The sequence below is a fragment of the Bufo gargarizans genome, chromosome 1 (assembly GCF_014858855.1).
Source record: "Bufo gargarizans isolate SCDJY-AF-19 chromosome 1, ASM1485885v1, whole genome shotgun sequence".
NCBI classification, from domain to species: domain Eukaryota; kingdom Metazoa; phylum Chordata; class Amphibia; order Anura; family Bufonidae; genus Bufo; species Bufo gargarizans.
In genome coordinates, this window is record NC_058080.1 from 388,705,378 (window position 1) to 388,720,089 (window position 14,712).

General features: G+C 44.4%; 1 protein-coding gene across 4 annotated transcripts in view; it reads right to left on the minus strand.

Moving 5' to 3' along the window:
* HOOK3 (hook microtubule tethering protein 3) overlaps positions 1 to 14,712 on the minus strand; it is a 96,350-nt gene that overhangs the window by 41,980 nt on the left and 39,658 nt on the right. For 2 of the 4 annotated variants that reach the window (XM_044270662.1, XM_044270681.1), the window contains exons 9-11: positions 12,750 to 12,812; positions 7,312 to 7,475; positions 1,354 to 1,494 (exon numbers count right to left, since the gene is read on the minus strand). In XM_044270662.1, the coding sequence (XP_044126597.1) occupies positions 1,354 to 1,494; positions 7,312 to 7,475; positions 12,750 to 12,812 (368 nt within the window). The remainder of the gene's footprint in view (positions 1 to 1,353; positions 1,495 to 7,311; positions 7,476 to 12,749; positions 12,813 to 14,712) is intronic. The other 2 variants (XM_044270672.1, XM_044270687.1) reach the window with 1 other exon arrangement.

Genomic DNA, 14,712 nt, shown 5'->3' on the forward strand with positions numbered 1-14,712 from the left:
CTGGTCCACCTTGCCTTCTGTGGGGGAGGCAGCAGTGCGGATGACCGGCACTGGCGCAGCTCGACCCCGGGAGCAACAGAGAGGTCTAGTGCGACTCTGTTGTCCCTGATGATCTGGAACAAAAAGAAAAGAAAAAGCAAAAACTAAATTTTAAACAAGGAGAAAACAGCCCTGCAGAGCAGGGAGTGTCTTGCCTCCTTGGACACTAAGCAAAAACTGGCAGTCTCTCTCTCCAGGCTGAGGGTATAGCTGTGGAGGAGGGGCTTAACAGTTTTCACTTCGTGTCACGCCTCCTAGGGAGATGAGCTATACCCAAGGTCTTCTGTGTCCCCCAAGGAAACTGGGCGAGAAATTGTAATTTTTTTTCAAAAATTTGGGTAAATTTGGGATTTTTTCATAAATAAAGGTGAAATATATTGACTCAAATATATGACTATCATGAAGTACAATGTGTCACGTGGATAAGTAAAAGTGTTCCAAAGCTATTACCACATAAAGTGACGCATGTCAGATTTGTAAATTTTGACCTGGACACTGGGGCATCAATGACCCTTGGTCATGAAAGGTTAAACTTAACTTAGCCCCATTTTTGAACACGGTTAAGTATAGTAGTAAAACTGAGGGAAAAAAACCTGTCTTCCTTCAATGAGCTTTGTGGGATTGAGGATTTTGCCAGTAAGGTACTGCCTAACTATCCTGTTTAGATAAACGAGACATGCTTTAAAACAGAGATATTAGCTTGGCAGATTTAATTTGGTGAAGAACAAGAATGAGAGTAAAAATGAGATAAAACATACAATAAACAATTGGAGGGGGCTTTCACATTTTAAATTATAATATTTAAGGAGGACCCGTCACCTCTCTTGACTTGTCAGTTATAGTAACTACTTACCTAGTCATGTAATAACTATTCTTATGACTGTAGGTTGTGCTATTCCTTTATTATTCCTGATAGAAGTTATGAATGGAGTCTGCAATAAAAGTCCAACTTGCAGCATGCACCATTCTATTCTGCTTCCATCACAGTCTCATTCTTTCAAATGAATAGGTCTCCCACAAAAAAAAAAAAAAATTACCGTAGATAGTCTACGTTTCTCAGATCAAAACCAGGACGACTGAATCGGGCCTTACCCAGCGGTTACAGAGTAGGGATACACTACTACATAACTAAGTAGGCTTACTATTGAAGTAACATTGGTGGTTCCCGTGAAAATATCCGCTGAAGAAGTACATCCTTTGCTAATCCTTTGGAAAGCACAGACATTTCCAACAGATAATGTATCTGAATTGTTAAAAATCACCACAGCAGAAAAAAAATGGGAATGCTATAGGTAAGAAAATATGGTGGTGTACCTTAGCACATCCATTTCATCTTTCAACGACTGTGCTTCATCAGCTAGTGTTGTTAGGTCCTCATTTTGCTGCCTCAGTTCTGTGATCTCCTTCTCTAGCTCTTCACAGCGTATTCTGTAATCATCTTTGGATGCTTCAAGTCTAGAAAAGATAAAAAGCTTTCTTTAGATCAACACTGAAACAAGAATCAATAGGATTCAGCAAGGCACATCAAAAAAAGCCTGAGTACAAGTGGACAAGCAAGCCCCAGAAGACACAACTGGGATCATTTCCAGTTAGATGGGCCGCATTGCTAACTTGTTAGATTCTGTTCCAACCAGGGTTGTGTTCATTTTGGCAGGAGTTCAAGTACTTCGGATGGCAAGAATCGCCTAGTCTGCAATGCTCTCCTTGTCAAAAATTCCAGAAGTTGATGTCATGGTTCAATGAAGACCAGCAGCCCTGACACTAGTATGACCAGGGCACAAGTCCTTTCTACTGACCACTGTTCGTTCCACTTGATCATTCAGTAACTGGGATTGAAGAGGGTCTATTCTAAAGTGGTCTGACTATAGGGTGCCTTCACATGCAGCAGATTTTGTTGAACACGTTTATGTGACCGAAAAACTATTCTATTCATCTTGCAAAAAGTGCCTGTCGCCAAAACAACCAAAGTCAGCTGAATGCAACTCATTTTCAGCCACAGAAATGTCTGCAATGAAATCTGCCTTGTGTGAAGGTGAAATGCTGACAGTGGCTGATCAGAACCTGAAATCTGATCATTTTTTGAGGCGTTTCCGCATTGGTAATCTCATTTTGCCATGTATTTGATATTTTTTCACTTCATTGTTCACCATTTAAGGGTTTTCCTACTGACTTCAATGCGATACACAGCGTAAAATAGCCTTCAAACAAGTATAGTACATATTTCCCATGAAAAAAAAAATGCTAAGATTATTTTCCAAAGTCTCAGCAGTGCATAAGAAGGACATGCTTCCTCATCCGATTTTCTGTGCTTTCCACACCAAATACCGCAAGTGTTATTGGTGTAGATTTGATGCACTTTTGGCGCAGATCTCACCCTTTGGATTGCAAAAAAGTGCAAGCATTGTCATGCTGCAGATTTCTAAATCCGTATGGCAGGTCAATTTCCGCATGGAAGAAAAAAAGCAAAGCGTGCATGAGATTTGTGTGAACTCATACACTTTGTGGGTACTGTATTACACTATGGTCTGTGTGTGCAGGTAGACTACGCTTACACTCCAAAACATTCTATGTAATTTGCCCAGTGGCGTCTCTAGCTTTCAAATTTTGGGGGGGCACACTGGGGGCCAGGACAAAAGTAGGGGGGGGCAGCTATAACAACGATACATTTACACAAGTATGCTGTAGAAATGCTGCGATACTTTACCCAATACCTAAAACCGCAAACGGGAAGAAAAACACCAATCACTCAGATTTCAACATGTCCTAGCTGCCTGGGCATGCTGGAATTACTACAATTACAGCATCTACCGGCTGTGTCAAGTCCCCTTCTCTTTGTCACATGGCATGACCCGATAGTATCGCTATCAGCGAGCACCTGAAGTACTTGTACTCAGTATTAAAAAATATATTTAGTGCATTCCTATAAAATAATGAATAAAACAATAACCTCCTACTGCAATTTGTAAGGCTACTTTCACACTAGCGTTCATGGGTCCGTTCGTGAGCTCCGTTTGAAGGGGCTCACGAGCGGACCCAAACGCCTCCGTCCAGCCCTGATGCAGTCTGAATGGACGCGGATCCGCTCAGACTGCATCAGTCTGGCGGCGTTCAGCCTCCGCTCCGCTCGCCTCCGCACGGACAGGCGGACAGCTGAACGCTGCTTGCAGCGTTCAGCTGTCCGCCTGGCCGTGCGGATCCGTCCAGACTTACAATGTAAGTCAATGGGAACGGATCCGCTTGAAGATGTCACCATATGGCTCAATCTTCAAGCGGATCCGTCCCCCATTGACTTTACATTGAAAGTCTGAACGGATCCGCTCAGGCTACTTGCGCACTTGCGAATTTTTTCTAAGTTATTAATGCAGACGGATCCGTACTGAACGGAGCCTCCGTCTGCATTAATATGATCGGATCCGTTCAGAACGGATCCGATCAAGCGCAAGTGTGAAAGTAGCCTAAAGAAAACAAAGGTGCAGTCCCCACTATTCACTCCAGGCACAATTATGTCCCATTCTCAGGATTGGTGGGGGCCACAGTGGTTAGACTTCCATCTGCTGCTTTAGCTTATAGAGCAGTGGTCTCCAAACTGTGGAGCTCCAGATATTGCAAAACTACAACTCCCAGCATGCCTGGAGTGGACAGCCAACAGGAGTTGTAGTTTACTGAGGGCAGTGATGCGGCTGAATTCAGGAAAGCACCCGCAGCTGCTGACCGAAGCTCCTAGCATTAAGTAATGCTGAGAGCATCAGATCATTAGGATCTGTGGGTGACACTTATGGAGGGGGATCTGTGGGTGACACTTATGGAGGGGGATCTGTGGGTGACACTTATGGAGGGGGATCTGTGGGTGACACTTATGGAGGGGGATCTGTGGGTGACACACCGTTTATAGCATCTTATGCTATATGTGTCATCCACAGATCCACCCCATATCAGTGTCATACCGGGATCCCTCTCCCTATAAGGCCCCATTCACACATCCTAAATTTGCATAATAGAATTGCGGACCCATTCATTTCTATAGGGCAACACAACGTGCTGGCGGATACGGAAATGCGGACATGCACTTCCGGGTCCGCAATTCCGTTCCCGAAAAAAAATGCGAGACCCGCACATTGCTGCTGTTACGGATGTCTGAATGGAGCCTAACAGTGTCAGCCACAGAGTGGCACAGATCCCCCCCCCCCCCCCCATAATCGTGTCATCTACAGATCTCCCTCCCTATAACAGTGTAATCTACAGATCCCCCCCCGTAACAGTGTCATGACATCCACAGACCCCCAAACCCCATCCCTATAACACTATAAGAGTATCATCCACAGATCCTTCCCCCCTATAACAGTGTAATGACTCATGATATCCACAGACCACCCTCCCACCGCTCCCATTTGAACATGATTTCTCTAAACGGTAAAGTAGTAAACACTGTAATCATCCAGGCTGCACTGACAGTAACTTTAAAGGGGTTCTGCACTTTCATTTAACTGATGATCTATACTCTGGATAGATCATCAGCTTCTGATCGGCGGGGGTCCGCCGCGGCCTTCTAACTGTTTACGGCCAGCCCTCTGACGTCACGACTAGTATCCACTAGCCTGAGCGCGGCTAAGCTCTGTTCACTTGAATGGAGCTTAGGCCTCGTTCACATCAGCGTTCAGCCTTTCCGTTCTCCTGCTCCGTTATAGGAGCAGGAGAACGGAAAGGACGGATTGGGCACATAACTGAGGCGAGCGGAGCCTACGGACCCCATAGACTATAATGGGGTCCGTTATGTTTACGCTCAGAAAATGATTTTGGAGCGGAGACAAAAGTCCTGCATGCAGGACTTTTGTCTCCGCTCCAAAATCATCTTCTGAGCGTAAACCTAACGGACTCCATTATAGCCTATGGGGTCTGTAGGCTCCGCTCAGTTATGTGCCCAATCCGTCCTTTCCGTTCTCCTGCTCCTATAACTGAGCAGGAGAACGGAAAGGCTGAACGCTGATGTGAACGAGGCCTTAGCCGCGCCCACGCTAGTTAATATTAGTTGTAACTCGTGACATCACTGGGCCGGTAAACAGTGAGAAGGCTGCGGCGCTACTGGAGCGCCAGTGCCTTCTCTAGCCTTCTTCTCAAGCAGCTGATCGGCGGGGGTCCCAGGGGTCGGACCCCTGCTGATCAGAAGCTGATGATCTATCCAGAGAACAGATCATCAGTTAAATGAACGTGCAGAACCTCTAACTTTTAAATCAGGAAGATTCAGGGAATCACGTGCCACGTCCACTAAGTCACTAGTAATTTGTACCTTATTATTAAGTAAACCTGACTCTGTGTCCTGACTCCTGCTACACACCTTCACCTGTTCTCTTCACCACTAGGTCTGGTCTCTTCGGTAAGTCAGTCAGTCTCAGTCCAGTCTGTCTGTTGTTCGATATATCAATCGTGTAGGTTAAGGTGGGCCACGCCGACTCCATCCACACCACTCTGTCTCTGTCTCTTCTGGGCCTGGCTGGCTTAAGCAGGTAGACTACAGGCAGTGGGCGGGCTGCTCATGGTGACGTCACGCGCCGGAGGAGGACGAGCGCCGCCCACACTGCTGCCAATCAGACCCAGACGGCGACGCCTAATGAATTAATCTAATTAGTGACTCAGCAGCTGAGCCTGAGGCTGAGAAGCTGAGCTGATTTATGCACAGCACCTCCAGCCAGGCTGTCTGCAGTGCCACTGAGTCTGAGGTCTGACTCAACTGATCAACTCGTCAGGGCCTGGGGGCGGAGCTGGGGGCGGGGCTAAGGACGCGGCGCGGCGGCGGTGGGTGGAGAGAGTCAGCGAGACCACAGAAGAAGATTAGACTGAAACCGCAAGTGAGTGAATGAAGATGCATGTCCGATATCCGGTACAGTCAGTGCACAGCAGCACAGCAGGCAAGACAACTCACAGACAAGTACTAGTAGTGCCAAAATGAATGGGGGCATTTTAGTTGGGGGGGCACATGGGGGGGCACAGCTTGATGTAGGGGGGGCCGTGGCCCCCTCTGGCCCCCCCCTGGCGACGCCACTGAATTTGCCATGTGAACATGGCTTTAATCAAGGAAATCTATAGATGCCATACATTAATAGTGCTGCTGTCTTTACTGAACACTCACCTCAATTTCATGTTCGAAAAGTAGCCTCTGTATGCTAACCACTCCGAGAGCAGCATATGGCAGAAGTTTAGCTCTGCAGTATATAGGTTTATATGATTTAGAGCAGGATTTCGGAGTAAAAAGAGTAAATCCTAACAGGACTCCTAAGAGAGACAGGAGAGTCCTGATTACTCCATCCATACAGAATGACTGATGGCCTTCTCTGTGCACACTGATACAGGAAAAGCTGTAAACCACCGAGTGTGTGTGTGCGCGTGTGGGGAGGGGGGATAATCAAGACTCTCATGGCCTCTCCTAGGAGTCCTGTCAGGATTTACTCTGCTTCTAAGGCTACATGCACACGAATGTTAGGGCTCCGTGCCCGTGCTGTGCACCGCAAATTGTGGTCCGCAATGCACGGGCACAGACCGTGGGGGAACCGCATGCGGATCGCGGACCCATTCACTTGAATGGGGTCCACGATCTGCACCGCAAAAAAGTAGTGCATGCGCTACTTTTTTGCAGTGTGGAGGCACGGCCAGAAACACCACGGAAGCACTCCGTAGTGCTTCCGTGGGGTTCCGATCTGTGCCTCTGCTCCGCATCTCCGTGATTGCGGATCCATTCAAGTTAATGAGTCTGTGATGCGGAAGGCACACAGCCGGTGCCCTTGTATTGCAGCCCCGCCGTATGCGGGCCGCATTACGGGCACGGGAGGCACACGGTCGCGTGCATGTAGCCTTACTCCTGCTCCAAATCATATAGACCTATATATAACAGAGCTCAGTTTCTCTCCATCTATTACGTGCTACTTGTTCACAAGTTCTGCAAGATATCTGCATTATAAAGCTCCCAAAAAAGATGTGCAAAATTGACAACACATAAGGCACGCTGCAGAATCAAAAATCTGCAGGACATCCTAAAATCTGTGTAGACTTAGGCTACAAGCACACATTTTTTTAATGGCCATCACACGTCCATTTTAAGACCAATGGTAGTCTATGGGGTTATTCATACGGCAGTTTGGGAAAGTCTCGTTTGAATGAGAGGTATTTTTTATAACCTAATAAAGCTTACAAGCACTGGTGCCCGCTGTACACCATATCTGACCTACTTCTGATGGCTGTACTTTAGGTATAGTATGTGATTTTTTATGTACAGAACACTACCTAAAGGTTTCTTCTTGTAGCTGCTCCAGCTGGGTCTGAAGTTGTAAGTGCCTTCTTCCAGCTGGGCTGTTCGGATCTTCTAAGGAATCAGATTGGTTTAAGCGTTCTCCAAGAACCTGGTTTTCAGCGAGTAAACTGCTCTTCTCTTCTTGGAGTGCCGCAACCTTAAAGATACAAAACCACAATTTAAATAGAGGAGTTCACAGAGCAAATTAGTTCTGGTGCAACCCATGGACCATGCCATCCACAAGGAGCAATCACCTCAGCGACACATTGTTATTACAATTCTTGGCGGCACTACAACCATTGCAGGGTTAAAGTTCACATTTATAACAAGAACAAAAACTGCATTAATCATTTTCAATTGCTTATATAGTATTTTAAACCAATATACCCTATTGGCATTTTAGTGGATATTAAACGCAATTGGCAAAAGTCAGGGTGAATTCCTATGATAAAAGGAAACCAATGATAAAATACGAGCTCAATAAGAAGCCTGACTTAGGGTACATTCACATGACTGTATTTACGGGTCCGTATTTATGGATGCGGACCCATTAATTTCAGTGTGCTGTCCGCATCCGCACTTCCGTTGCCCCACAAAAAAGATAGAACATGTCCTATTCTTGTCTGCAATTGTGGACAAGAATAGGCATTTCTATCATACAGCAAAACACATCTTATCGTGTGTGAATGTACCCTTACTCTGTACTCTGCGCTAAAATTGCAACTAATATGTCATGAAAATCACAATACTGCTCCACAACACTTGTGTCGGCTGATCGGATCACTCATGCAAACATGAGAATGCTCGCCAGTGGGCTGTACATCTGTGCACAGGGAATGTGCATCCAACATAATGTCAGGCTGCGTTCACAAGTGCCTGAAAATCTAGCAGAAAAATCTGCTGCGTTTTTTTACTGAACTTCCGCAGTAAACAAAAATAAAAACACAAAAAAGACAACAAAACTGTGTGTATTACATGCTGTTTTTACTACAGAAAAGCCAGTAAGGTTTCACCCTCTGCATTGCAAAGAGTGAAATCTGCGAGAGAAATCCTCTGTAAAAAATAAAATTGACATGCTGTGGATTTCAAATCTGCAATGCTGCATCATTTCCGCTGCGTTCTTTAAGGAAGCGTGTGGATGAGAATTCAGAAACTTAACCACTTTGCTGGTACTGTACAACAAAAGCAAATCCGCAGCTAATCAGTCACGTGTAGTGTTGAGCGAACTTTGTGTTTCAAGTTTGGGGTACAAGATTCGGGTCATTTAGGAATTCCGTTATGGATTCTGCTACCACGGACCATGTAACGGAATTCTTAGATAACCCGAACCTTGTACACCAGACTTAAAAACAGAAGTCTGCTCATCCCTAGTCACGTGTGAACCGGCCTTTAAGGCTCCATTCACACGTCCGCAAAATGGGTCCGCATCCTTTCCACAATTTTGCGGAAAGGGTGCGGACCCATTCATTCTCTATGGGGACGGAATGTGCTGTCCGCATCCACATTTGCGGATCCGCACTTCCGCATCCGTGCTTCCGTTTCCGCAAAAAAATAGAACATGTCCTATTCTTGTCCGCAATTGCGGACAAGAACAGGCATATTCTATTATGTCGGCAATGTGCGGTCCGCAAAATGCGGAACGCACATTGCCGCTTTCCGTGTTTTGCGGATCCGTGTCTCCGTGTATCCGCAAAACACATTGCAGACGTGTGAATGGAGCCTTAGTATGGGGGATGAATGATTGTATTAAAGGGAACCTGTCACTGGGATTTTGGGTATAGAGCTGAGGACATGAGTTGCTAGATCGCCGCTAGCACATCCAACAAATCCAGTCCCCATAGCTCTGTGTGCTTTTGTGTGTAAAAAAAAACTGCTTGATACATATGCAAATTAACCTGAGATGAGTCCTGTACGTGAGATGAGTCAGAGACAGGACTCATCTCAGGTTAATTTGCATATGTATCAAATAAAATCCAATAAAAGCACACAGAGCTATGGAGACTGGGTATTGCGGATGTGCTAGCGGCCATCTAGCAGCCCATGTCCTGAGCTCTATGCACAAAATCCCGGTGACAGGTTCCCTTTAATGATCATTTGACCCTTTATGTCAAATCGATGCTCACTATGGCCTGGAATTGGGCCATGCAAATCGACTAGTGTAACCAACTTTATCAGAAGGTGCTCTTTCTCAGGATGCTGATGCATGTAAGGGTGAATTCACATGCAGCAGATTTATTGCTGAAATGTCTGTGCCTGAAAAATCTATTTCATTCATCTGAATGGGTTTGTTTCTGTAACAAGCATATGGCAATCTGCAGGCACCATTCACATGAATATCATAGAGGTCTGCAACAAATCTGCCGCCCCCTAACAACAACAGCCAGTGAAATGATCTGAATAAATATATTAGATTAGGGTATTCCCGTTGAGCAAGGTTATGGCATATTGCCAGGATATGCCATAACATTATGTCCGGAGTGAGAATGACCTCTGGGACAGCCGTCCCAGCCACCCAATGTGCAGGTCACTGCAGCCTAGCTCCACTGGGGCTGATTAGAATGGCTAATATTAGAGCCCTATATGTGTTACATGTGGAGAGAAAGTTCTCAGGGTATATGTCATATAGATCTGGGGGCTCTATTAACCAGGTGGATGGCATCAGTTAGTCTACACTAGTCTAAGCAGAGGTATACAGTAACATGGAAGCCTGTGAGTGACACATGTCAATGCAAGCCTATACACTTGTATATGTCCGTGCCTTCCATCAGAAGTACACAATTAGAAATTCTCCTGATGTATAAGCCCAACGCTAATCCTAAATGACATGCACAGAGCCCACATTTTTGCACAGTGGGTGGCTGAGAGTATTGACGAGCAGGAAAAAATGGAGTGGCCGGAGCACTTATCTAGCACTGCTACTCCTTCATCCTAAGGATTTGTGAGGGTTCAAAGATCAGTGAGGACATGAATATTCTAGTAACAGGTAATAATAGCCTTCTATGGTGGGTAAATCTTTAAATATGATCCATTTATGTAAATGGCCAGTTTTACCTTATATAAATTTGTTCCATTAGTTGCGATTTACAAACAACTCCAGTGGAACAATTCCCATGGTTGTAAATACCTTTAAATACCAGCTTTGTGACTCACGTAAGATCCAGGAGAACAAACTTTACAGTTCCGTGCACTTACAATACACCTCTGAGTCACCAGGAATAGTTTTGCATGCTTTAAACTGAATCTGTCACCAGTTTTATGGTGTCCAACCTAAGGGCAGCATAAACTAGTGACAGGTCTCCTTAGCAAAATGCTGGGTCACTTTCTGTAAAGGGGTTCTCCAGGTATTAAGAAAATGAAAATACTTAAAGGGAACCTGTCACCTGGATTTTGTGTATAGAGCTGAGGACATGGGCTGCTAGATCGCCGCTAGCACATCCACAATACCCAGTCCCCATAGCTTGCGCATTGCGAGATTACGGCGCTCTAGCTTTGTGACGTCAGAGAGCAAGAAGGAGATTCGGAGGATGCAGAGTGGTGCTGGGCTCCTTCACAGTGGGCGTGGCTGGGCTCTGGAAACGTTAGTAGCCTCATTTACATATATATCTAAAATAGTCTTTTTGACACAATGGGGATGGGATATTGCGGACGAGCTAGCGGCGAACTAGCACACCATGTCAGCTCTATAACCAAAATCCAGGTTACAGGTCCCTTTAAATATTACTTTATTATAAATATATTCCTACATACCTTTCCTTGGTTATAATGGCTTGTTTTGCCTGGAGAGCAATTATTAGGAGAAATAAAATGGCCACCGTCCTATTGGTACACAGAAAACCTGTCCTAATCACCCATCAGGACAAGTCACCTCAGATCCCTGAGGTAAAGAGCTGCCACATCCTCCTTTCCTGCTTATCAGGGATTATGATCCTGAATACAGATGAAAAGATCTTCTGAATCTCTGTAGGAATGGAGTTTATGATAAGACATGAAGTACAGGGAGGATGGACAGGACAGACTGTGGTAATGGAGACTGCATACAAATGCTGCTGCTCATTATCTACACCCTCACCCTCCTCTCGGTACTTCATGTCTCCTCATGAAGTCCATTCTTACTGAGATTCAGCTGAAGATCATATTAAACCGTTTCATGATCATAATCCCTGACCAGTACGAGAGGAGGATGAGGCAGCTCTTTAGCTCAGTGTCCTGAAGTAACTTGTCCTCCTGTGTGATTAGGACAGGTTTTGTGAGTACTAATAAGACGGACCTTTTTTTTTCCCTCCTGATGATTGCTCCCCAGACAATAAATGCCATTATAACTAATGAAAGTTATTTGGGAATATATTTATAATAAAGTAATATTTAAAAGGGAACCAATCATCATCAACCTTATGCTGACCTCACTGAGGGCAGCATAAAATAGTGACAGAAATGCTGATTTCAGCGGTGTGTCACTCATGAGCTAAAAGTAAGTGTTTGCTGAGAACCGGCATCATAATCATTGCAGCCCAGGCCTTGAGAAGAGTCACAGCCACCTGAGAAGAGTCCTGGTTATACATAGTCTCCTGCTCTCTCGCCCATCTACTGATAATTGGAAGTTCTCTCCTAGACCATCAGTCATCAGCAGGTGGGCAGGAGATCATGAATAACCAGGACTCTTCTCAGGAGGCTGTGACTCTTTTCCAGGCCCAGTCTGCAATGATTGTGATGTTGGTTCTCGGCAACCACTTACTTTTAAATGACAGACCGCTGAAATCAACTCACCTGTCTTCTTTATGCTGCTGTTAGTATGGGCTGCATAAAGATGATGACAGGTTCCCTTTAAGTAATTTTATTTTGCTCATTCCCGGAGAACCCCTTTAATAGAGTGAGCCATTTTCCCAAAATCTTGTATTGAACAGCTCCAGTGCATAAATGATGAGTCCCGAATATTCATGATCTCATGGCTCTCTCCCCGTGCCTGCTACCGATTCAGTGGGCGGGGAGAGTGCTGATCTCATGATTATGAGGACTCATTGGCATGCATTGGACCGATTCCCTTAAAGGACTATTATGAAGGCATCTGCTCGCCCTTTCCACAATCTGCAATTCAAATTCTGTGTAGGTAGGAGCAGCTGTTTACCTGCTGGCAAAACCTTAAAAAGCGTTCATGCTGGCAAGCCCAAAATCTATATTAGGAGACGTCCCACAAGTCATTCTCACACGTGTTCTAGTGTGCAGAACCACAAACCATGCAGCCACCTTGAAGACCTCTGCTGGATTCTACTCATGTAATACAGCTGGAAATGCAAATCCTGTGAACCATTTTTACGGTGGGAAGTGTTAACTAATATTAGTATGTCTGAGCAGGAGAACACAGTGCATACGCAGACCGAAGCAGCCTCGTGTTAGTAAGTGTTTGATGCAGGGGAGTGGGCATTCACAACTTTACCCTTTCTTCTAGCTCATTACATTCATATCTCAGCTTATCTCGTTCCTCTTGGATAGAGTATGCCTTTATTTGCACAGAAAGCAAAATGAAAAAGCGGTTAACGGATTTCGCCGGATGCTCCCACAACGAAATACAGTTTTCCTATTTCGGGTATAATCAACAATTCCTGTACCATGTTGCTGTGATCAAAGATATCAATTTTAGAGATGAATGTAATACTGTAGGTTCAACAAAGGTGAATATGTATTTGCGAGGTTGTATTGGATTTAAAAGGGGTGTGCTAATATAAAACAATATATAACAAGGGGAGAGATGCCGTTTTACGTGACTTTAGCCCCTTCCTGACAAATGCACTTCCACCCCACCAGTCATTGTTCCATTGGTGGCGTTGGGAGGATGTTTTTGCAGGATAATCAATAGTTGTTACAGGTACCATTTTGGAGTACAAACAGCTTTTTTATTTTTATTTTTTATTTCAATTTTCTGGCAGTTGAGGTCACAAAAAACAAACAAAAACAAAACAAAACGTAAGTCTGCAATTGTGTATTTCCTTTTTATACAGATTTCACCAAGCAGAATAAATAACGTTATTCTAATATTTCTTAGACATGGCTATACGAATTATAACTTTTTATTGTATATAATTGTATACGATAAATTGGAAAGGGGTTACATTTATTTTTATTTTTTTATATTTAAACTTTTTTTAGTTTCTGGAGGTAATTTGATTACTTGTATAATACATCTGTATTGCAGTGTATTTTATCTATTAAATGGAGCACTATGATGGCAGGCCTTCTTAGCACCCAGCAATTGGCCGTGTTGGGGACAAGTGGACTGAGGGATCCCTCTCCCTCTGTCTAACCACTCAGATGCTACAGTCACTACTGACCACAGTATCTGAGGGCTCCTGAGTAAATTCTAGTATTCAAGAATATCTTTTCATACAACCCAAAGTTGCTCTGTTTCCGTTTATCTCTTACAAAAGTATTCATAAATTGCCAAATGGGTGTTAGAAGTTTGACATTGTCCGATCAGTGCTGACAACTTTGTATAGGGGCATGGAAACCCGCTGCAGTTTGGTGATAAAGTACTAGGGGGAATTACAGCGCATGCTCCAGAATTGTAAAGTGCTATTTTAAGAGGAATACAAGAACTTACTATAACAGACATGTCCAAAGAGGTCACTGATCCTCTTCAAACATGGCTGGAAATCGGTTAGCACATTTTGGTTTAAAGTATTTCTAAGTCCCTACACTGCCTGGAGCTTTTGGGGAGGGAGGAGAAGAAAAGAAAAATAAGGTATCATGTGAAAAATCACATTACAGGTCAGGAAACGTTTGCAGTGAACCAAAATCATGGAAAAAAGAGTAAAAGGTCCAAACTGAATTGAAAAGTGAAGTTGACTGCTAGTGTTGAGCGAACTTCAAGCTCGGCGTCCAAGGTTCAGGTTATCAGAGAACCTAGTAACATAGTACATAACATAAGGCCGAAAAAAGACATTTGTCCATCCAGTTCGGCCTGTCATCCTGCAAGTTGATCCAGAGGAAGGCAAAAAAACCCTGTGAGGTAGAAGCCAATTTTCCTCACTTTAGGGGAATAAAAATTCCTTTCCGACTCTAATCAGGCAATCAGAATAACTCCCTGGATCAACGACCCCTCTCTAGTAGCTATAGCCTGTAATATTATTACACTCCAGAAATACATCCAGGCCCCTCTTGAATTCCTTTATTGTACTCACCATCACCACCTCCTCAGGCAGAGAGTTCCATAGTCTAACCTGTTATGGATTCCACTACCACGGACCAGAACGGAATTCTATGACGGCATGTACCATATTGCTGGCCATAGACTTCTATTATGACGGACTTCTGTGGTGCATGCTGTCAAAGAATTCTGTTCTGGTCCGTGGTAGTGGAATCCATAACAGGATTCTCTGATAACCCGAACCTTATATGTGAGG